The sequence below is a fragment of the Furipterus horrens genome, unplaced genomic scaffold, assembly GCF_987537825.1.
Source record: "Furipterus horrens unplaced genomic scaffold, mFurHor1.1.pri manual_scaffold_10, whole genome shotgun sequence".
Classification (NCBI taxonomy): Eukaryota; Metazoa; Chordata; class Mammalia; order Chiroptera; family Furipteridae; genus Furipterus; species Furipterus horrens.
In genome coordinates, this window is record NW_028327180.1 from 74,520,055 (window position 1) to 74,545,068 (window position 25,014).

Genomic DNA, 25,014 nt, shown 5'->3' on the forward strand with positions numbered 1-25,014 from the left:
CCGATCTTTGGCCATCCCAACTCACCTGCAGGTATAACTCAGTAAGGACACTGGACCTATCCACCTATGAAGAAGTGGTTTTATTCTTTGCTAAAAGGCTCCATGCAAATCTGAGTGAGGGAAAGCAGGAATATTTTTTCATTTTCTTTTTACTGATCTTCTAAGGTGTGGTCCTTCAGATAAAAGGGAATGGGCCAAGGAAAGTACTGGGGTGAAAGAGAGGAGAAAAGTCTCAGAAGGGTGCTGGAGTAGGATGGGATGAAGGATAAGGAAAATAAAGATAGGGGCTGTAATATGTACCTGCCCTGTTCTGCTCCCAAATCTTGTCCAGGATTCTTGAACCTGGACTCTACTCTTAAGTAGCCCCATAATTCATAGCATGGACTTCCAGTGGTCCCTCTAATGATGCTGTGCCTGAAGAGCTGGGGCAGGAGGGGCATACTCAGACTGCCCTCTACCCACATAAATCTACCTCACTTTTCTACTTTTCGTAGCTCTTAACTTCCCAGGGTTGTGTTCAGCATCCCCATAACCTGTCCCTGAATCTCCAATAGGCGTTACTGTATATTTGGTTTTTTATATTTTTATTGATCTTAGAGAAAGAGAGAGACAGAGAGAAAGGCATCAACTTACTGTTCCACTCATTTATGCATTCATTGGTTGATTCTTGTATGTGCCCTGATGGGGGATGGAACTCAAAACCTTGGCATATGGGACCACGCTCTAACCAAATGAGCTACCTGGCCAGAGGGCATTCTTTCCTGTATATTTTGAAAGGACATCCCTGAGGAGAAAAATAGTCTTACTATCACACTCTAGCCCATGGTTTGAAAAGCCTTTTTCTGGCAGGATTCCATCGCGCCTCCTTGAACGTCCCCAGTGTTAGGCGGGAACGAAGCCAATATCCCCATTCTACAGAAGAGGAAAAGCGCTGCCAAGTAGTCACAGGTTCCTGCTGTGAGCCCCTAGCCGCTCAGCAATCAACTAGCAACAACGCACCTCCACAGGCCTCGCTTCGAAGCGGAGAACCCCTTACTCCACTGCATTTCCAACTGTCCCTCTGGCAGAGCCTGCCGGAAGTTGTAGTCCAATATCCCGCAGCTTCAGTGGGTTGGACTACAATGACCAGCATGCCCCGCACTAGTTCCCTACTCCCCCCCCCACACCTCCCCCTCATCTTTTTCAGCCTCAGGCGCAGGGGAGGTTCGGTTGACCTGCTGACTGGAAACCAGAAATGGCAGCTACTCTGGGCAGCGGGGAGCGCTGGACGGAAGGTACCAGGTCCCAGCCATAGGACGGGACAGGGCGGGGTTCAAGAGCAATCAGGGATAGGGTCCCTTGAAGGTGCCCGAGGGCTATCGGTGAAGGATGGAGGCCTATGAGAAGATGTTGAGCCTGAGTAGGGTTCCGGATGAGCTGGTGGACCGACCAGGGCAGGGGCCGGGATCCAGAAACCAAGAGCGCTGGCTCAAACAGAGGAAGAGGCCGCGAGCCTAGTGTCATCCACGACGCCAGGTGGCCTCCGGCCCCCAGCCCCGCCCCAGCCCAGGGCCCCTGCGACTGTCAGATCCCTCCTGCGCCACGGTGCCCGAAGGGTCCGCGAGGCAATGCTCCCGCAGCTTGCTTTCCCTCCCCTTACGCTCGCTACTAAACTGGGCCACCTGATCCTTGGTCTCGATTTAGTCTAGTCCCTGCAGCCGGCATCAGGACTGACAGGCCGGCTTTTTCCATCCTACACTCAGGCAAAGAGTATTGATCCAATACCTATTATGTACCCTGCATTATGCTGATCCTGCAGCAGGGATTTGACAGACGTGGGCCCTTGAGATCAAAGAACTCTTAGTTCACTGAGGGAGTTTGACAGGTAAACAGCCAATTACAAAACAGAGTCAACTCCTGGGCTATACACAGTAAGTTCTAGTTTTGGGAAGCACACAGACAAGGCATGCAACACAGCCTGCGTGTCAGAGGAAGCTGTATGGAGATAGTGTTACATATGATGCCATAAAGCATGCGTTGGAGTTAGACTGATTTGCAGGAAGAATGTGGCAGGCAGAAGGAACAGAGAAAAGAGAAAGCACTGCTGATCGTAAAGGAGTTTGGTGTGGCTAGAGCATAGACTGCAAAGGAACATGTGGTGAGAGATGAGGCAAGAGAGGCAGCCTGGGCCCATGATAAGAAATTTGGACAAAGAGCAATGTGTAGTCAACAGGAGAAGAATGTTTTTAAAAACTTTTCCATATCCTCCAGATGGGACATGAGTACTCTGCCTTCTTTGACTGGATTGCTATGGCCCTCTTTACATTCTGCAGGTGTTAAGACTAATTGAATTCTCTCCCTTAAAACTATAATGTTTTTATGGTCAGGAGTAAACCTTCTCTGTATATCTCCTTGATCTAGCTAACCAGTGTCTTATACATATTATTTCTATAACTGTTAGTTTAAAAGAATTAAACTCATCTCTACTTTAAATCTTAGCAGTTGGAGGTATTACAACAAAAAATATTTTATGGGCAATGTCACTTCTTACCCTGGACCACAGAGAACTAGGCCTTCCCTCTGCATTTCACTAAAAGAAAGGTATTGGGCAGACACCTCTTGAGCACATTTTCTGTCTCTGAGTCAAAATTATTTGATGACTGACCACTGCAGGGATGGTGGACATTATTATGCTTGTTTCTGGAATCATAAGTTTTTCATGGGTGCCTCCATATTTTCTGTATTGCTTTCTCAAGGAAGATGTTTGTTCCTTTTTGTATGGATGCTTAAAAGTCAGCATGATGTCAGTAGCCTGGCCCTCAGCTCTCATACCTACAAGCAGCCTCCCAGATGGCTAAGGCAGGTAGCAAAGTTGATGTGCAGGTCAGACTGAGGCCTAATGGAGTGAAAGTGACTGTTGCTTTGCAGCTTACATTGATGCAGTTAGAAGAAACAAATACCCAGAAGACAGATCCCCTGAAAGTCATGACTCCTGTGGCTGCTGTAACTGCATGAAGGCACAAAAGGAAAAGAAGTCTGAGAATGAATGGAATCAGACCTGGCAGGGTGAGGGGAGTGCCACTTACACTGAGGAGCAGCTGCTTGGGGTACAAAGGTGAGCCTGTGATGGGATTAATTGAGTGATTTTATGCAGAGTTCCTGGCACAGACAATGTGCTCTATAGTACTGACTGCTAGTAGTAGTAGTAGTAGTAGTAGTAGTAGTAGTGTAGTAGTAGTGTAGTAGTAGTAGTAGTAGTTGTCGTCGTCCTCATATTAAAGCACAATAGCTTCTTGGCCCCAGGGGCAGGAAGGACTATGTGGAAGTGGAGTGGTAGGGTATAAATCTGAGATATCTGCCCTGCTTCTACTGTAAAAGAAGGAGGGAAAATCAACTAGATATAACAGACATCTGTACAACATTGTACCACAAAACAGCAGAATACACATGGAACATTGTCCAGGATAGACCCTATGTTAGGTCATAAAACAGGCCTCAATACATTTAAAAGGATTAAAATCATACAGTGTATGTTCTCTCAAATCAACAACAGAAGGAAAGTTATGAAATTTACAAATGTGAAAATTAAACAACATATTCCTAAATAACAAATAGGTCACAGAAGAAATCACAAGGAAAATTAGAAAATACTTTGAGATGAATGAAAGTGAAAATACAGCATACTGAAACATATAGGATGCTTCTAAGTAATACTTAGAAAGAAATTTATAGCTATAAATATATATATATACTTGTATATACACTCAATAACTTAATCTTCTACCTTAACAAACTAAGAAAAGAAGAGCAAACTAAATCCAAGCATACAGAATGAAGGAAATAATATAGAGTGGAAATAAATGAAATAGAGAATAGAAAAGCAATAAAGGCAACAAAACCAACAGTTGGTTTTTTTTTAAATATCAACAAAATTGACAAACCTTTATCTAGACGAGTGATTTTCAACCTTTTTCATCCCATAGCACACATAAACTAATTACTAAAATTCTGTGGCACAGTAAAAAATAGGTATAATTTTGATTCATTTACACTGGACAGTTATTGTTGTGTTGTGTGTTGTCATTTTTTTTATTTGACAATCTAGGGGAAAAGAGGTCAGTGCCCCTGACTTAAGTAGTCAGATATTGCTTGTTTTAAAAATTCTTGTTGTACACGAGTCAAAAATCATTGATCTAGACTAACCAAGAAGAAAAGAAAGAATATTCAAATAACTAAAATAAAAAATGAAAGTGGGTGTATTATCACTAATCTTACAAAAATAATGATTATAAGAGAATACGATGAATAAATATATGCAAACAAATTAGATAACCTAGAGAAACAGACAAACTTCTAGACAGATAAACAACTAATAAAACTGATTCAGAAGAAATAGAAAATCATATAGACCTACAACAGGGAGATTGAATTAATAATCACAAAACTTACCACAAAGAACATGCCAGGCCAGGATAGCTTCACTAGTGAATTCTACTAAATGGCTGAAGAAGAATTAACTAATCCCTTCATAAACTAGAGATAAAAAGTACATGAAAAGGGAACACTTTCCAACCCATTCTATGAGGCCAGTATTATCCTGTAACCAAAACTAGACAAAGACATCACAAGAAAACTAAATGATCAACCAATGTCCCTATGGATATAGATTCTGGCAACACATAAAAACATATAAAAAGGATTATATATATTGACCAGGTGGGATTTCTCCCCAGAATGCAAGGTTGTTTAACCTATGAAAATCAATGTAATACACCATATCAATAGAATAACAGACAAAAATTACATGATCATTTCAATAGGTGCGGAAAAAGCATTCAACAAAAATCTAACACTCTGCCCTGGCTGGTGTGGCTCAGTGGATTGAGCACTGGCCTTCCAGTAAGGGCATATGCCTGGGTTGTGGGTCAGCTCCTCAGTTGGAGGTGTGCAAGAGGCAACAGATTGATGTTTCTCTCACAGATCCATGTTTCTCTCCCTCTCTTTCTCCCTCCCTTCCCCTCTCTTAAAAAAAAAAAAAAAAAAAAAAAAAACTAACACTTTCATAATAGCAACACTCAACACAGTAGGAATAGAAGGGCACTTCCTCAACCTGATAAAGGCTATCTACAAATAATCCACAGCTAACATCATACTTAATGGTGAACAATGGGATGCTTTCCAAAATAAGAAACAGGACAGGGACAAGACAACCATGTTTACTCTAGCCACTTCTATTGAACACTGTATTAGAGGTCCAAGCCAGGGAAATTAGACAACAAAAAGAAATAGAATTCATCCAGATTAGAAAGGAGAAGTAAAACTATTCACAGGTGATATGATCTAGTATAGAAAATCCTGAGGAGTGCACACACACACACACACACACACACACACACAAGCTACTAGAATAAATGAGTTCATCAAAGTTGCAAAATGTAAGATCAATATACAAAAATCATTGCCTTTGTATATAGTAGCAATGACTAATCCAAAAATGAAAAGAAAACAATTTTTTAAAAAAGTTTCAATTATAACACCATCAAAAAATAATAAAATGCTTAACAATAAATTTGACAAGAGTAAAATTGTACATTGAAAACTATAAAACTTAATTAAAATAAATTAAAGATCTAAATAAATAGAAAGATAGCCTGTATTTTTGGATTGGAAGGCTTATTATTGGTAATATGTAATACTCCTCAAATTGATCAACAGATTCAACACATCCCTATCAAATTCCCAGCTGCCCTTTTTGCAGAAATTGACAAGATGTTCCTAAAATTCATATGGAAATGCAAGGGACCCAGAATAGCCAAAACAGTCTTAGAAAAGAAGAACAAAGTTGGAAGACTCATATTTTCCAATTTCAAAGCTTACTATAAAGCTACAGTAATTAATGAAGGCAGTGTGAACTAGGATAGACTAGACATGTAGATCAATGGAATAGAATTTTGAGAGTCTAGAAATAAACCTTTATGGGCAATTGATTTTTGACAAGAGTGCCAAGACAATTTAATGGGGTAAAGAATTGTCTTTAACAAATGTTGGAACAACTGGATAGCTACATACAAAATAATGAACTTGGACCCCTTCCTCACACAAATACAAAAATTAACTCAAAGACCTAATGTAAAACCTATATGTAAGAGCTAAAACTATAAAACTGTTAGAAGAAAACATAAGTGTAAGTCTTTGTGACGTTGAATTGGATAATGGTTTCTTGATATGACACCCAAAACCCAAGCAACGGAAGAAAAAATAGATAAATTGGATGTTATAAAAATTTTAAACTTCTGTACTTCAGAAGATACCACCAAGAAAGTGAAAAAATCAACCCACAGTAATAGGAGAGAATATTTTCAAATTATATATCTGGTAAGGGACTTGTATCTAGGACATATATTCTTACAACTCAATAATAAAAAGACAATCCACTTGAAAAATGGGCAAATGATCTGAATAGGCATTTCTCCAAAGACAGACAAATGGCCAATAAGCACATGAAAAGTTGCTCAGTATCATTAGTCATTAGGGAAATGCAAATCAAAGTCACAATGAAATACCATACTACCTCATATCCAGTAGGATGGCTATTATAAAAAAGATGGAGAATAACAAGTATTAATGATAATGTGGAGAAATTGGAACCTTGTGTGTTACTTGCAGGAATATAAAATGGTGTAGCCAGTTTGAAAAATATCATGGCACTTTCTCAGAAGGGTAACCATAGCATATGACCTAGCAACCCACTCCTAGGTATATACCAAGAGAAATAAAAACATTTCTCCACACAAAAACTTATACATGAATGTTCATACAGCATTATTCATAATAGCCCCAAAATGGAAACAGCCTGGATGTCCATTAACTGATGAATGGATAAACAAAGTGGGGAATATCTATACAATGAATAATTTTCAGTAATAAAAAGGAATAAAGTATAGATATATGCTACAATATGAATGAATCTTAAACATTATGCTAATAAAAGAAGCCAGCCACAAAAGGCCACATATTGTACAATTTCTTTCATATGAAATGTCCAGAATAGGCAAATTTATAGAGATAGGAAGTAGATTAGTGATTGCCAGGGGTTGGGGAGTGGGAGAATGAGGAATGACAGCTAATGACTATGGGGTTTCTTTATGGGGTGATGAAAATGTTCTGGAATCAGATAGTGGTGAGGGGTGCATGACTCTAAATATACTTTAAAAATTACTGAATTGTACATTTTAAGAGTGAACTTTGTGAGATGTGAATTATAGCTTAATAAAGCTATTATTAAACAAATAAATTTATAAAAGAGAGAGAGGGAGAGACAGGAGTATCAAGCACTTTGATGAGTACTTCATTTAATCATAACAACTCTGTGAAAATAGTTATCATTATTAGCTCACTTCAGAAGACAACTAAGGTGCACACGTTAACTACACAGCAAGATCAGATCCCAGTTAAGGCATTTTGACTCTACAGTTCATGCTCTAGTCCAGCAGTTCTCAAAGTGTGGTTTGGGAACCCCAAGACCCTTTGTGAGATCTGCAAGATTAAAACTGTTTTCATAATAATACAAGCACATTATTTGCCTTTTTCATTCTTATTCTTTCAGAATTGTACAGTGGCATTTTGAGAGGCTACCTGATATGTAACTATATTATCACTCTGTGTTTTTAAACTTTTTGTTTTCGTTTTTAGTATGGTAAATATTGATAGATGTAATTCACATGAACAAAAGCTCCTAAGAGTATAAAAAATTTCTGAGATCAGAAAGTTCAGAACTGTCACTCTAAACAATTATCCTATACTTCTCATCTCTAGTTGTTATGGATTAATCTCTAAGATAAATTGTTAGTTTTTAAAAAAGCAAGAGGACTTCCAGCCATGATGGAGGCATAGGTAGACATGCTGCATCTCCCTACACAACAAAGAAGGAACACAGCTACCTCAAAACTGGAGACAACCAGAAGTTCCGGAATATCGAGCTGCATGGAAGTCCAACAAAGATATAAAGAAGAAATACTCATCTAGACAGGCAGGATGGACACAGAGGAAGTGGTATAGCAGCAGCTATGGCAGTGGCAGCAACAGCAGTGGCAGGCCGGCGGAAAGCATAGTAACACATTTAAAAAAAAAAAGTAGAAAGGGACATTTGGGGAGCGCTCCCAGCACCAGACCAGACCATGCAGCTCACGGTTCCAGCGCCACGGAAAATAAAGCCACTTTGCTTCTGACTGTGAAAACCAGTGGGGGTTAGGGCAGAGAAAGAAACTGCTAGTCTCTCAGCAGAGTCCGATTGTTTAGAGGGCCCCCTCAGTCCTAGAACATCTGCAGACCCACCTACTCTGCTAACCACGGCCAGGGCAACAGCTAGAGAGGCGCCATTCCCATATAGGAAGTGGGAAAAGTGGGAAATGGGGCGAGTGCTGAGCAAGCGGCATTGTTCCCTCTCAGACCCCTCCTCCACATACAGTGCCACAACATGGTGAAATGGGTCACCACATACTGACAAATACCTAAGGCTGTGACCCTACAAGATAACAGGTGCGACAGCTCTACCTAAGACACAGAGGCAAACCCAGGAGCCTGACAAGTTGAGGAGACAGAGAAGTATGGCCCAAAAGAGGGAACAGATCAAGGCTCTTGTGGGAGAACTAAGCAATGAGGAGATAGCCAACCTAACAGACTCAGAGTTCAAAACATTGGTGATAAAGATGCTCACAGACTTGACAGATACGATTAAGTATGGCAAACCCATAAGGGAAGAAGTGAAGGCTAAGCTAAGTGAAACAGGAAAAGCCACATAAAATCAATGGTGAAGGGAAGGAAACCTGAGTTCAAATCAGTGATTTGGAACTTAAGGAAGAAATAAACAGTCAACAAGTACAGAATGAAGAAGCAAGAATTGAAAAAAAACAAGGAGAGAGGGGACTCCTATGGGCCCTTGAGGTGTACTGGAAGTCTCCTCTCCCCCTCCCTTCCCCCTTCCCCCTTCTCATCCCCACCCCCTTCCCTTGCTTCTACAGGCCCTTGAGGTGGACTGGGAGTTTCCCTCTTACCTCCAACCCCTTTCCCTCCCTTCCCTCAATAAACCTAGGTGTGAAAACCTAGAAAAAAAAGAAGAAAAAAAAGGAAAGGATTAGGAATTTCTGGGACAACTTTAAACGTGTCGACATCCAAATCATAGGGATGCCAGAAGGAGAAGAGGAAGAGCAAGAAATTGAAAATTTATGTGAAAAAGTAATGAAGGAAAACTTCCCAAATTTAGCGAAGGAAATAGACATACAAGGTCAGGAAGCACAGAGAGTCCCAAACAAGCTAGACCCAAAGAGGACCACACCAAGCCACATCATAATTAAAATACCAAAGGTTAAAGAGAACAAGAGAATTTTATAGCAGCAAGAGAAAAGCAGAGAGTTACCTACAAAGGGCTTCCTATAAGACTATCGGCTGATTTCTCAAAAGAAACTTTGCAGGCAAGAAGGGGCTGGCAAGAAATATTCAATGATAAAAAGCAAGGACCTACTACAACCAAGATTACTCTATCCAGCAAAGCTATCATTTGGAATGGAAGGGCAGATAAAGTGCTTTCCAGACAAGGTAAAACTAAAGGAGCTCATCATCACCAAGCCATTATTATGAAACGTTAAAAGGACTTATTTAAGAAAAAGAAGATCAAAACTATGAACATTAAAATGACAACGAACTCACAACTATCAACAGAATCTAAAAAATAAAAACAAAAACAAACTAAGCAAACAACCAGAATAGGAACTGAATAATAGGTATGGGGATCATTTGGAGGGTTATCAGCTGGGAGGGGAAAGGGGGAGAAATAGTGCAGGGATTAAGAAGCATAATTAGTAGGGACAAAACAGACAGGGGAAAGTTAAGAATAATATAGGAAAGGGTGAGGCCAAAGAACTTATATGCACGACCCATGGACATGAGCTAAGAGGGGTGGCATTGCTGGAGGGAAGAGGGGTACTGGGAGGAGGGGAGCAAAGGGAAAAGAAATTGGGACTACTGTAACAGCATAATCAATAAAATATACTTTTAAAAAAAGCAAGAAGTATAAAGGTGATTATAACTACCTAAAACCTGCCATTTAGGTAAGAAAAAAATAGAGATGTCCCTATACATATGCTCACTTTGTGCATAGGATTCAGAGAAAACTTCTAAGAGTGGTTGTCCTTAGAGTGGGAGACAGTGGGACAGGGAATGGGGAAGCAGGGGACTTTTTCACTGTATAGTTTAGTACTGTTGGATATTTTTCTTCCATCATGTGTATATACTCATATTAACTTTTAAAAACAAAGCTTAAAAAGATAGCCATAAGAATAAGGGGAGAAAAAGAGAAAATATAAACAAATAGGGTAATTAGGTGTTTCTTTTAGCTTTGCTGTCCTGTGATTCAGCTCTCAAGACCTTAGCCTGAACCTTGATAGTAAGGATTAGTATACTTGTTCTACACACTGGCAGGGACGTAGAAAGAGTAAAATATCAGATGTAAAACTACTTTGAAAGACATATGCTCTCAGTGGGAGGACATTGTTAATGACTTTAAATGTTTCATTAATGTGTTCAGCAATTTTCTTTTTTTAAAAAAAATTTTATTTATTTATTTTTAGAGAGAGGGAAAAGGAGAGAGAAAGAGAGGGAGAGAAATATCAATGTGTGGTTGCCTCTCGAGCGCCCCCAACTGGGGAACTGGCCTGCAACCCAGGCATGTGCCCTGACTGGGAGTAGAACTGGCGACCCTTTGGTTCTCAGACCAGTGCTCTATCCATTAAGCCACACCAGCCAGGGCAGCAGTTTTCTTTTAGGTTTGTTTTGGGGTTCACAGATTGGAAGGAGGATCAATGTACTATTTTGCAGTTAATTGTATTAAAGGGGCCTTTATAGACATATATGTTTCTGATGTGTGTTTTTAGGATCAAGAAATGCAGAAATTACTATGAAACCCTGGGAGTTTCTCGAGAGGCCAGTGATGAAGAGCTTAAGAAAGCTTACCGAAAACTCGCCCTGAAATTTCACCCCGACAAGAACCGTGCTCCTGGAGCAACAGATGCTTTCAAAGGTCTGATCCTGAACTAATGCTTAATTCTGCCCTTCTTTTGATGTTCAGTCATAACACGTCGTATTCAGCCTCTCTTGTAATTGTTTTATAAAGCCACAAGCAGGGATTTTTCTCCTTGCCACACCTCCCAAATATTGATTATCAGCATAGCTCCCTCCTGTCTTCATTCACTGCACCTATTTTCTTTTGAAAAAATTTTTGGTTTCTCTGTAATATCTTTTGGGACCATTTATCCATGGATTCAGTAAATATTTATTGAAGATCTATATGGCAGGTGCCATGGTGAATAAAACAGACATTATCCCTCTTGTGGAACTTGTAGGCTGTTGGCCACATGCAAGTAGGGCCTAAACAGCTTTTCTAAACTTCTCTGACCGTGGAACACTTTGTTGACTAAACCTCTGTTAGTCCCTAACATGTTTATATGAAAAATCTGTGTAATCTTTTTTCCATTGATTTCCATGGTACTTTCAGAAATATATTCTTAAAAATTATTTTGAGCCCTGGCCAGGTACCTTGGTTGTTTGCAGCATGCATTCAGTACACCAAAAGATTGTAAGTTTGATTACTGGTTGGGGCACACACCTAAGATGTGAGTTCAATCCCTGTTTGGGGTGGGTAGGGGAGGCAACCAATCGATGCTCCTCTCACATCGGTTCTCTCCCTCTCTCTCCCTTCCTTTCTCTCTAAATTCAGTAAACATAACCTTGGTTGAGGATTAAATTTTTAAAAATATATTGGACCCAACACATAAATAAAAATCTTACTTAAGAGCTTCACCCTCATTGATTCAGGCAAGAATTATCAATGCTAAAACCACTGTGTGATGGTTGATTATTGAATAGGATATTCACATGATGTCAAAGTATCATCCCCCAGAATACTTAGTGATTACAAAGGGGGAGGTTTGTTTATAACGGAGATGCCTAGCTGTCACCAATTCAACCACATGATCCAACTTATCCTCGATATTGGAACAACCTAACATTATGTGGTATAGTACCTATGTGGTATTCTTGCCAGAATGTTTGACCTGAATATTGAGGAAACAATCAAAATATGGGACATTCTACATAGAACACTGAACTATTCTTCAAAAAATTTAATATAATAAAAAGCAAAAAAGTGGAGAAACTAAAGAGATATGAAACCAAATGCAAAATGTAAACCTTGCCTGGGTGATAATTAATGTTCATTTTCTTAGTTGTCATAATGGTATTGTGATCAGGTAGGAGAATGTCTTTTTTTTTTTTTTTTTTTTTTTTTTTTAGCGAGAGAGTGGAAGGGAGGGAGACAGAGAGGGAAATATCATTGTGCTAGAGAAACATTGATGGGGTGTCTCTTGCACACTCTCAAACAGGGACCTGGCCCACAACCCAGGTATGGGCCCTGACTAGGAATCTAACCAGTGTGTCCTTTTGGTTCACAGATCAGTACTCAGTCCACTGAGCCACACCAACCAGGGTGAAGAATGCCTTTCTTTTTAGATAAATGTTGAAATATTAGGGGCAAAGTGTTGTAATATTTGCAGCCTACTTTCAAATGGCTCAGTAAAAGAAATGAAAATGTATTATATGCATTTATGTATGTATACAGAATTGAGGGAAGCAATGTGGCAAAATGCTAACAATTTATGAATCAAGGTAAAGGGTATCATCGGCAGCCGTCTGTCTCGAGAGACGATGGTGTAGCTTCTTAAGAGTCTATCTGCACCGCCGAGAATGGCTGTGCAGTCCGACTCGGGAGTGACACGGTATCTGTCTCCTCCCGTGTTGAATCGACATCTTGCGATGACGCTGGAGTGTCCTCTCCAGTGAAGCTGAAGCTACAGAGCCTGGGCAGGGTGATATGGAGGGTCTGCTGTTGCCCATGCAGCAGACCCCCCCTCTCTTCGCAGCTGAAGGGTCCAAGGGAAAGACGGAGTCAATACAGCTTGGCTTCAGGTGCGCCGCAGGAGTTGCTGGTGTTGACTACAACGTCAAACCGCCTTAGGGACTCCGGCTCCGGATTTTCTGTTGGGGTTTACTCCCTTAGCCTTTCCCCTGAAGAGGTATGCCGCAAGGCAGCAGAGGTTTTTTGGAGTCAGAGTTTTCCTTCTCTGATGTGCCCTGACTGGAAGATCGAACCAGCGACACTTAGCTCGCAGGCCGACGCTCAATCCACTGAGCCAAACCAGCCAGGGCTTAAAGGTAAAGGGTATACACATGTGTTTATTGTACTATTTTTTTTTTCAACTTGTCTATAGAGCTGAATTTTTCAAAATAAAAAATTATAGATCTGATAAATTTTTAAAAGTTACCATTTACCTCAGATGATGTGCCATTGTGAACCTAGTTCTCCCCACAGTTTCTACAAAGAAACAAATAGGTAACCCATGTTCTTCATGTAAGATATCTCACAGACTAATGCCATTTCTGTGATATAGCTGCCAGATTTCAAGGGATGTAAATGTTTAAGCAACTCCATTTAGGTTTCTTTGTTTTTCTGCTTAGTTGTTTTCTTGCTGTAAATATTCAACAATTCCCTAGGTAGAAGAATCATAAAGAACTGCTCTTTCTGACTGTGTTTCTGACAGTGATGATTGAATCAGAGATAGGGGATGGGAATGCCTTTAAAAGGTTGGGGGGGGAGTACTTAATTGGAGGTATGGATTATATGTTTGAAATAAATGGGACAAATAGGGAGGAGAGGTGATGATAGCATTTGTAATCTATTCAGTTTTTGATTTCTCATTGAGACATTCAAGATACATTTCTTGATTTCTAAAGACTATTTTCTACAGGAAGCTGAATAAGATTGTGATGAGTGAGGACTTTGCTTTTAGCCAAACAATAATTTTACTGATTATTTTATTCAGGAAATTGTTTCTAGACTTCAAATTAGAACACCACTACTTATGTATGAACTATTCCCAACCATAAAGTATTGCTCTCAAGTAAAATAAGAACACATTTTTTTGAAGAATGAAAGCAGTAGTTCTTAGTTCATCTTAAGTCCAGTGTTGTTTCTGGCTTTCCCAACTAGATCATGGAAAATTTCAAGGGCAAGCACTTGGTGTATTTTCTAAGCCCAAGCACCTCCCCAGGCCCCTGAGAAGCTATCCAGCACCAATCATCTCTGGGCTCTTCATTGCTGCTACTGTGATCAGCTTCAGCTACAGCAAAGACTGTGTATTCAGATGCCTTTTTGTTTTGGTTGCAGCAATCGGAAATGCCTTTGCAGTGCTTAGCAATCCTGACAAGAGGCTCCGCTATGATGAATATGGAAATGAACAGGTGACTTTCGCTACCCCTCGAGCCAGACCTTATCATTATTACAGGGACTTTGAAGCTGACATCACTCCAGAAGAGCTATTCAACGTCTTCTTTGGAGGGCAATTTCCTACAGGTCAGTATCCTAAAGTTGTCATGAGAAAAGAGAGAGAGAGTATGGTGAAAACAGCAAGAATTTTGAATCAGGTGAACTGGGATTTGAGGCAAGTCTCCAGCCTCCAGCTCTGTATGATTCTAACCAAATCACTAGTCTCTCTTATCCTGTTTCCTCACCTGAAAATGGGGTTAATAATACCTACCTCACAACGCTGCTGTGAGTACATATTTTTAAGTGCTTTATAATTTAATAGCAAAATGCCTATTATTATTGTTACAAAATAGCAGCTATATAAAGATAAAAGTTAGAAAAACACCCCCAGAGAGTTGGAAATTGGGATTATTAAATGCCCAGGAAATAAACTGAATTTTATGAGTTGCTATTAAAGATTCTGATATTGGGCAAGAAAGCAAACATACGTATGCTCTTTCTTTACTTGCCTTTTAGGTTTCTATCACTCACTGGTTACACAGGACTATTTAAATAAAGACAGGGAGCTAAGCACATTCAATCTCCAGCTAATTCACTTGGCTTTCCTATTGTCTTATTTGTCTACTGGGTGAAATGGGACAATATTCTGCCCTCTGAGAACCTAATTGGGAGGAAGAAACTTGGAAAAGGCAACGAAGGAGTGTTTGCCATATTCCATACTAAGGGTTTTTCTTTCTTCTCCAGGAAATATTCATATGTTTTCAAACGTGACAGATGATGCCCACTATTACCGCCAGCGGCACCGACATGAGAGGATACAGACACGGAAGGAGGAGGAAGAAGATAAACCTCAGGTATGTAGGGAGGACAGGAGAACTGCTGCTCATAAACGCTTGTACTGAGCTGGTGTTAAAAGTTCAAAGTGAAATTTATTACTGAAAAGTGCTTTAGGAAAGCAGAGGCTATGGTAAGATGACCTGGGTAATTGGCCTAAATAGACCAGAATGGTAACCCCCTTCCCCACCCACTCTTTAGTGGCTGTCCCAGGAAATCATTTCCCCTGTGGGGTACCTTGATCAAGGTTTTCTTGACTGCAGAAAATAAGAACCCCCTTCACCCTGGCCAGTGTGGCTCAGTTGGCTGGATGTTGTCCAACAAAGCAAAAGGTCGTGGGCCTGATTCCCAGTCAGGGCACATGCCTGGGTTGTGGGCCTGGTCCCCAGTTGGAGCACATATGAAAGGCAATTGATCAATATTTCTCTCAAATATTGATGTTTCTTTCCCTCTCTTTCTCCCTCCCTTCCCCTCTCTCTAAAAATAAATATAATCTTTTAAAAAAAGAAAAAGAAAATAATCCCCTTCAAAATATTCATAACTAAAGAGGGTTTAAGGTAAGAGATCAAGAGGGTCTCATGAAACTCAAGGGTAGTGAGCTCAGCTAAGCCTCATGACAGATGGGAACTAGGAATGGGTGCTGTCAGGCACCCACACAACTGTGCTCCATGACTAGTTCAGGCCAGATTGTCTCCAGTTTTCCCATCTCTTTTCACTGCTAATCAACCTGGCTTGTTCTACTTCCTCTTGCAAATGGCCAGTCCCCAGTGCCTAAGAGTATGTGTCCTTTCTTCAAGTGACTGCGTCACAGTGAATGATAATGAATCTCAATTCCCAAGTCCTAGGAGGGGAGAAAATGTGATTATTACTGCTAGGGTTAGATGTCCCCCAGTCTGTTCAAGGCAACAAGGTTATATAATACTAACATGGCCCCATGAGAGTCACAGTCTGGGCAGACTCACCCAGAGGTGTCTGCTTCATTGTTCTTAGAAAAGGGGAATGCAGGAGAATTACTGGGTGTCAGATTGTGGGTGGGCTTTCTTTAGCTTTCTCAGCAGAAAGAACAGAGTTGTGTGGTACTTCTCAGCAAAGCATAGCCTTCCCTCAAAGGCCCTGGGCTTTGGGCAGTACGTTGGTGATTTGTATTTTCTTTGGGAAAACAATTCCATTTTCTATAAGCTTTATATTGATGGAAAACACTTATACCAGATATTTTTTTCTTTTTCAGACTACGTATTCTGCATTTATTCAGTTACTTCCAGTTCTTGTGATTGTGATTATATCTGTCATTACTCAGCTGCTAGCTACTAATCCCCCATATAGTCTATTCTACAAATCGTAAGTCAAATATTTATAAATCTTAATAACAATCTGAATGGTGAAAGACTTGAAGTTTTTTCCTGTACATTACTAACATTTTATTTTACCTTTCGTTGTAGAAAACATTGTTTTGTGTTTAAAGGAACAGCTGGATAATAATAGTTCAGAGACTCAAAAATACTATAGGCATTTTCCTGTGTACTCAGGACATGTATTGTTTTGTTCTACAGCGACATCATCTGATCAGTTGCAGAACAGCAACAACTGATTTCTGAAAGATAAATAGAATAACTCCAGGCTCAGATTCAATCCTTTCACACCGTGTTACAATTAGAAAGGATCTGTTGAGCTTGTGATGGGATTGCTGGACTCCTGTGGGTCTGGGAACATAGTAACTGAGGTCCAATGATTTTAAATTTAAGAAATTGCAAGAATAGGACATTTATTCATGATAAGGCTACATAATCAAACCATAGTTATCACATTTCTTTGCTTTTGCTGAAAATATAGAAATTCATTGTAATATTTGTATTGCATGCAGATTATGAGCTCTAGTGGGAATTTTTTTATTTCTTCAATTAATTCTTTCAATTAATTCAATTCTCAAAGTTGGTCCCCAGACCATCGTCAGCATCATGTTAGAAATACAAACTCTTAGGCCTCACTCTCTATTGAACCAGAAACTCTGAGGATGAGAACCAGTGATCTGAGTTTGAACAAGCACTCTAGATTATTCTGGTCCATACCGAGGTTCAAAAATCATTATTTTTAAAAATTTATAATGAGAAAATGAGTCATTACTTCTTATTATAGCTTAGTAGACAAAAACCTTAGAAAATGAAGAGTCTTTGTTGGTGATCACTGTAGACTGAAAACTGTCATTCTAAGTCACTATCTTCATTTTACAGAGAGGAAATCTGAGACTCACAGATAGGTTATTGCTATTAGATCACAGTGGCCTGAAACCCTCTATTTCCTGACTTCCCATGTTTTGCGATATGCTACTACCTCCTTTCTTAGGCCAGTGGGGCAGTCAGGAAACTGCTAACAATTTCCCAGAGGGAGGTGGGAAAAGGTAAAGTATAACTCATTTGAAATAGAATTTGTCCAACTGAAAAAAATCAGCTTGCATTTTGCACAGTGCTGTTACATTGTTTTACCTTGAATTCGAGTTCCTTTCTATATTTTTTTTATGGTTAGAATTTAGAACGCAGACCTGTCAATGTTTCTAAGCACCAGATACCTTTGGAGATCTTAGACCCACAGAGAGTTAGCCCAGAAGCATCATTGAAATCTTATGTGTGAGTTTTTTGCAGTTCTCACTTAGCAGCTATGTGTGAAGTACTTTTTATTTTGTCCTAAAGACTGATGCTAGGTGGGTGTAAACTAACTGCTTATTTGTAAATAGTTTACTGTAACAATCAGTTTATTCAACCAGAATTTACCAATAGCCTACCCTGTTGTACCACACTAGGTCCTACACGATATCCAAATTTTTTTTTCAGCATTAGCGTTCTACTTTTAGCATAGAAAGCAGTATAAGAGAGGTGAATCCTTTAAGAGAACTCAGTTGAGGATGAATCCACAGTGTGAAGATGCTCATGAAAACATTACACTTACTATAATACTTTGCTAGGGAAATTATAAATGTTGGGTGCATTAGTCCATGATATCTATATCTGCCCTATGAAGAGGTAGTTGTGATCATGATATCTGTGGGGCCAGTGCTGAGTGATATTGCCGAATACAATAAGCTTACCTGAGCCTCTCTTTCCCTGTTTTAGGACCTTGGGCTATACCATTTCTAGAGAAACCCAAAACCTGCAGGTGCCTTACTTTGTGGATAAAAACTTTGACAAGGTCTACAGAGGGGAATCTCTGCGTGAACTGGAGAAGACGATAGAGAAGGATTACATTGATTACATCCAGACGAGTTGTTGGAAGGAGAAACAACAAAGTAAGATGCTCTAAAAGAGGCTTTAGCTGGGGCCATGCTTCCAATCTGGGGCAACCCCAGCTTCCTGATCACTCCTCTCTCCTTGTTTGAGTTGCACATGTTCATATGAACAGAGACATGACAGAAGCACATTCAGGATACTATAAAAAAGGGAAGTTTATTGACAGGGCACATGTAGCCAGGACTTGGAAATCTTAGGAACTTTCACAGGCAGCACTAGTTGCCTCTCTATCTTTCTGTCTCTGAGTCTCTACCTCTCTCTGCCCATCTGCCTCACTCTCCTCTCTGTTTCTGCCTTCCTTTGTGTCTTCAGGCTTCCCTCCTTCATAACCTTGTCTTGCTCTGGTTGCTCTTCCAACTTTTCCAGCCCTACCAGTCATTGGCCCTTTTTCTATCACAAGCTTCCTCTGTGAGTTCTCATTGCTAGCTGCTTTGATCCAATTTCCTAATTTCAACCACATTCCCAAGAGGGAAATCTGTTTGATCCAGCCCAACTTTTTGAGCTAGACCAAAGGTTTGTAGGTTGTTATTATTGAGACACATGCCCCCTCCCTTCTCCTCCTGTTAGCTATGGCCACACAGAACAAAAGTGACCCTCCCTGGGTCTGCTCCTTCAGTAAGGATGGGTGTGAGCAGGCCTTCTACTCTGTTTCCCTTTCTGGAGACAGTTTGGGTAACAGTGTCTGCCACTTGGCTTACAGTTCCAGTGAGTATTAATGGAGAGTGCTGGTAGCGAGGGTAGCCCTGTCTCTCAGCCAACAGGTTCGCTTTTTATTCCACTTGAATTCCACATATACACACACTTACACACACATAGACACACAGTAACTGTTTCTTATAAAACCTAGCTTTGGTTAATTTCTTAAAAGCAAGCTCTAACTCATTTTTTAAAATCCTTAGTACTGGGTATTATTAAACATCTCAAAGTGTCTGATAAAATTAGCTCTTCGGTCACAGTGCTGCTAAGCCCTTGCTGACCCATCTTGCGTCCCAGCCCCACCCCCAAGTTAATCTCTCTTTCTGTGTATTCTTAAAGCACTTTGCTCATCCTGTTAACATAGTAACTACTCTCACAGTGTTAAGTGTACCATAGATACATATCAGTCTCTGTGCTGGACTGTGGGCTCTCTGCGGACAAGAACCATGTCTTACTAATGTTGTGTTGCTGGCACCTGGCGCAGTCCTTGTTTCAGAACAGGTGCTCAACAACTGTGTTTTGAAGAGAGGATTCTCAGGACTGAAAAACAATGAAAATGCTGAGGATTAGGAATCACAGAACAGGGTTAGTGTCTTAACCCTAGCCCTTAGGGACCTTGTCTCTTTCATCTACATCTGTAGGGCAAAGCCCTGCTGAACTCTCAGGTACATTGGGAGTATGGTACGCAATGACTCTGGGGAATAAAGGGGAATTAAGCAAGAGGAGGAAGTTGCTTTTTTATTGGAGAGTCTGAGGGTTCAGGAAGTATCCTACAAGTTTTCAAAAATGAGGAAGGAATTTGGATCAAGATAAAGGCCTTAGACTAAAAGCCATATATATTTGTAGATCCAAATCAGGTAAAGGCCACAGTGTGTGTCCTGAAAGTCCCCCATTGTTTTGGGTCCAAGGAGGGTTTTGAATTTGTTGCTTTCTACAAGAACTGAATGAAAATCTGTATTTCACATTCTTCAGACACCCACCCACCCATACTCATACCCCAGCTGCAACCAGCCAAAGAGCTCATAATAAGGATTGCAGCTAAGGTGGCTTCTAGACTTTTGTCCTTATCCCATGGAGCCTAGTTTTGGGGCTTTTGCACTCTCAAGGTATAAATAAAAGTCCAGTGAGTAAACATGATGCATGCACCCACAAGTTCTAAACAGGGTTATCAGCACAAATGCCTTAAAAATCTATTTCTGGCATTTAAGGATGGTGGTGGCTGTCCATAGCCTCCACACAATCCAAATGCCATTTGAGAATGAGCAGCATCTGCCCTCCAGATCCAGCAGCAAGTACAGCCAACAAGGTTAAATTTAGCACTTGGAGGTGGTAAAAATAAACCCACTTGAGAACAAAGTTCACTCTTGGCAAAATACCCAATGGAAACTGTTTTTGGCAAAGTTAGCCATTGTCTTTTTAAATCTTCTGTTCATTTCTTTTCTCTGCTCTCCCTTAGAATGCTTAATTTGAGTGAACTTCTAGGAGTAATTCTTTACTATGAACAGTAATTGCCCTGTTTTCTCCTTCACAGCTGCGTCTAGAAATAAACCTAATGCCAAGGGAAGTAGCCATGCCATGGGGCTGGGCTGGGCCAAATAGACAGGAACTGCCTCCTGGCCCAGCTGAGCTGAGCTGAGCTCCCTGCCCTGTCTGGCGGAGGAGCACTTCTTTCCATGCTCTGGAGCAGGGGAGCAGAGCGCTTCGAAGCTTAGGCTCTGAAATGGAAATAAATGAACTTCTTCCTAGAGAAGTTGCATGCGTTATAGAAGATGGTATGGGTGCTTAGCACGGTGTCTGGCACATAGTAAGTGCCTGGTTCCTGGTGGAGCTCCGGCCTTAGTTGGCCTTGCTAGACTAGATGCAGCACTGTCTCATAAGGGAGACTGTGATCTGTTGGGGTCAAGATTCTGATCTGGGTTTTTGTGTAGAGTGTTCTAAGGAGAGGTTCTGGAACTTGCTTCTATTGGCACTTTTCTGAGTCAGTTTATCTTGAAGGTTCAAAGCTCTGTCCATTTATTATACTGGCATTCAGGGCAAGGTAAACATTTTACAAAGAAGAAAAGATGTTCTCTTGATCCTCCCCCTCACAAAAATGTTTTTCTCTTAGAACTTATTGAATATTAACAGGCCTTGCCAAAGGTAACATATTCACTGAACTGACCTTTTGCTTCATTGAAAGGCAAAAGGATTCACTGGAAGTTTGAAGAGAAGTTTTCTTTAAACTTGGTGGTGAGGGTTTGGGACATGGTTTTCTGAAACACTGACCTTGTGCAAGGTCATCGCTCTGGAGCAGGGGTCTCACGCTCTGGAGCATTGAAACCCAGTTTCAATGAACTTTATGAAAAGCAATGTAACTTTTCAAGAAAAGCATTCATGTATATGTGGTTATCTTTCACCAATTTGTTACCATGGTCTTCAGTGTAGAAAATAGTAAGAATCAATTGCCTTAATGTTTTCTGGAATGAGATTTCAGGCAATGAGGCATTTAGATAAGCTTGGTAAGCAAGAAAAACCTAAGGAAATCAAAAAATAAAAGGATGAGATGGAAGAAGGAAAAAAAAAAAAAAACCTTAGGAAATCATTTTAAGGAAAAGCAAAGCCCTGGTTGGTGTGGCTTAGTAGATTGAACTGAAAGGTCGCCACTTTGATTCCTGGTCAGGGCACATGCTTGAGTTGCGGGCCCGGTTCCTCCCTTCCCCTCTCTCTAAAAGTAAAGAAATTTTAAAAAAAGAAAAAAGGAAAAGCAAAGCCACAGAATCTGTTCCATACACTGGTGTAACTGTGATTCCAGAGGACCAAAGGGATAGACTGATTTTATAGAGGCCTCCTGAACAGCTTTACCACATGCCGAAGGAGTCAGAGAAATATGAGTTACTGCTGCAATCTAGGCAGGATATAGGATCAGGGGCTTTCATTTGGGTGCAGCACATGTTCCTCCATGAAGGCCCATCACCTGCAAGGAGACCATGCCAAGGCAAGCTCTGTCTAGCAGGCACTGCAGGCACCCACATCAAGGGAAGAGAGCACATTGTTCTGAAGCCTAGGAGACTTGCTGCTTGCCAAGCAACTGCTGGGCTAGAGCCCAGGCTCTGAGCCCTCATTGTAGAGGGAGGTTTTTCATGCATACCCACCCCTCACCCTGGAGTCCTGCACTTAATCTGCACTTTGGGCCTTACTTGGTGTAAATAGAATTATTGTGAGCAGAAATGCCAGACGGTGCTTTGTGTTGATAGAAGCTTATTCAGAAACCAATGCCCATTGTTCCCCCTGTCTAAGTATTAATTCCTGTTTCCAGGCAGTTCACTGATTAATCAGACAGGTGCCTCTGGTTCCACCAAGAAAAACAAAATCTGTCAGCAAGATGACCAAGAATGGATAGCATATTTCCAAATAATTAAAAGAGCATTTTCACAAGTATGGTCTCTTAAACACTGAGTATCTTCCTGCTGTTGGAGGCTTTCAGAAGCCACACAGCCCATCCAAGCATGCCATCCTGTTAATATACAACACATCTCTAGAGGCGCTTTTCAGGCCTTTCCTCATAAGACTGTCTCTGAAACTTTATAAAAGAATAAAAAATAGAAGCCGCCAACTATTGTTGAGTTGAGGAAGACAGCAGAGATTATATTCTGATTAAAAATAGAATGACCTCCACCATTAAGAGAAAATGAAACTCATTTAGTCAAGGAGACAAAGGTCACCGGATCCAGATAATTTCACTTTTAAAAGAGCCCAGCTGCCTCTGGCCTTTGAGTGGGGGACCCCACATGTGGTGAGGGAATGAAGGAAGCTGCCAGCAACCTGCCCTTCTATAGAAGCCCTACCCACCAGAAGTAGGCTCTGTGTCAGTTAGAGTGTATGAGTTTTGATCCAGCAACTCAAGGGAAAGAATGAAGCAGCTGTCTTTGTTTCAGATGACAGGAACAGGCGATTGGACTCCATTCTCTCCCAACTGCCATCTGAATACCATTCGTAGGAAGACCGTGAAACAGTCTCCTCTTACTGCACATGTGCAGGCCTCCTAAGTCTGGTGCCAAATGTTCTATTGATAAGAACTAAGTCTGGTGCTTTCATAATAGAGCACAGATACTGTAGGACTCTAGGACCACAGATGTCCTTTAATCCTTAGCACCTGGTGTAGTATAGCTGCCTGATATGTGTTTCTTGAATAAATAAGTGTTTCTTAATTTTAATTGAAAAAGAAAGCATTAAATAAAGTAAAAGGAGCTTTGGTTTCAGAAATATTGGAATGACGCAAAGGAGTTCAAGTGTTTTTGATTAATTGGTTACATCTTTTGTCTTTCAGAGTCAGAGCTGACAAATTTGGCAGGATTATATAGAGATGAACGATTGAAAGAGAAAGCAGAGTCGCTGAAACTTGAAAACTGTGAAAAACTTTCCAAACTTATTGGACTACGCAGAGGTGGCTGAGAGGATGATAGTTCTACGCAGGGTTTGGGTTTTGCTACTTGTTACTATTTATGTTCCTAATTCCATTTGATAATACAAAAGTAGGAAATGGTGAACATTTTACAATTTGCTAAGTTGGGTGGGCTGAGTTGAAGGCACTTGATCATGGAGCCAGACTTATCACAAAATCCTTCCTGGGGATTGGTTCTAGGGGCCAGAAACAGTTCATCTAAGTTGAATTAATGACAACGCACTGGATTCAGCCTCCCCACCCCGCACCTGCCCTGCCTTTAGGAATGTAGTTCAGGGCATTCCCACAGCAGATTTCATGTATTCTTCTTTCTTCCCTTCCGTACTAACCAGTCATTCCTAGGCATAGCCAAAGCAGCTTAATATTAGTTGCTTACAAAGTTTACCAAAAATTCTATCTCTCCTTTCATGAGAGTCATCATCGTCCACAGGATTCAGCCTTTGGAACATGTTCCTATTCATATTTCCATTTTCTAAGGGGAGTGTGGAGAAATGTAAATTATTATAGTCAATAGTTTTCTATTTACCTAATCTCTATTCAAAGTTATTAGCAAAATGCCTGATTTGAGTTTCTTCTACTTCCTTAACTCTCTCTTGTAGAGGATTCCAGAAATTAAAAGCAATTGAGTGAAACAATTCAATGGAAATAGGGGCCAGGGGTGAACATAAAAGGCAACACTTAAGTCTCAGCTTCTTAGTCAATCATAGTTCCCAGAGAATGTCGTTTATGTCGCTTCCCCTTACAGTATCACAGGAACTGGGTCCCTGCACCGCTCAGAGGTACAGTGGTCAGACCTAAGAGGAGGTGCTGCCAGCTGACTGGACTATTTGCTCATGCCTAGAGACAGAGGGGAAGGACCTTCTTTCCATAGCTATGGAGGCCTGATGTTGGCTCCAGCAGTCTCTTTCACCCAGTGGCCTGTAGTTTGTGACAGATGTTTTTTCATGTAGTCAACATTTACTGAGTGCCTGGCATGAAGCAGGGGCTCTCACATGCATTTTTGTACTTGAGCCTCCTCACAGCTCTGTGAAGTGGACATGTTATCCCCATTTTTATGAATGAGAATACTGGCCCAGAGAGGATGAACGGTGATAGTGGCAGAGCTAGATGGCAGTCTCATTATCAAGTAGAAAGTGTGAGATCATTCCGATTTCTCAGGTGATTCTAGCCAGATTGGTAAAGCAGAATCTTCCCCAAGGATGCCCCTGTCCCTCCATCCCGACCCTGTAACCCTGTATCCTTTCTGTGACAGTCCTTCATCCACTCAGGACACCTTTCCCCTAGCCTTTAGGAGCCAAAACTCTCTACATCAACTTAGTATGCAAAATAAAAGGTCCTTCAAAGGCAGGCAGCACGCCCCACCCCACCCCCCGCCCGCCACGGAGACAAGGAAGGAGTAAGTTGCTGTCTGG

The 25,014-nt window shown here is 40.8% G+C and overlaps 1 protein-coding gene across 1 annotated transcript; it reads left to right on the forward strand.

The window, feature by feature from the left end:
- Positions 1 to 1,178: 1,178 nt before the first annotated feature.
- On the forward strand, positions 1,179 to 24,503 carry DNAJC18 (DnaJ heat shock protein family (Hsp40) member C18). The gene is made up of 8 exons (XM_090289405.1): positions 1,179 to 1,274; positions 2,908 to 3,094; positions 10,908 to 11,053; positions 14,255 to 14,440; positions 15,098 to 15,207; positions 16,416 to 16,525; positions 18,292 to 18,464; positions 23,468 to 24,503. The coding sequence occupies exons 1-8, from the start codon at positions 1,235 to 1,237 to the stop codon at positions 23,590 to 23,592; spliced, it is 1,077 nt and encodes a 358-aa protein (XP_090145531.1). The 5' UTR covers positions 1,179 to 1,234; the 3' UTR covers positions 23,593 to 24,503.
- Positions 24,504 to 25,014: the final 511 nt, after the last annotated feature.

Excerpts from the sequence above, each read along its gene's own strand:
- DNAJC18 (XM_090289405.1), top strand. The coding sequence starts at position 1,235 with ATGGCAGCTACTCTGGGCAGCGGGGAGCGCTGGACGGAAG. Across the intron at positions 1,275-2,907 it reads CGGGGAGCGCTGGACGGAAG|CTTACATTGATGCAGTTAGA; the intron begins GTACCAGGTCCC and ends GTTGCTTTGCAG. Across the intron at positions 18,465-23,467 it reads TTGGAAGGAGAAACAACAAA|AGTCAGAGCTGACAAATTTG; the intron begins GTAAGATGCTCT and ends TTTGTCTTTCAG.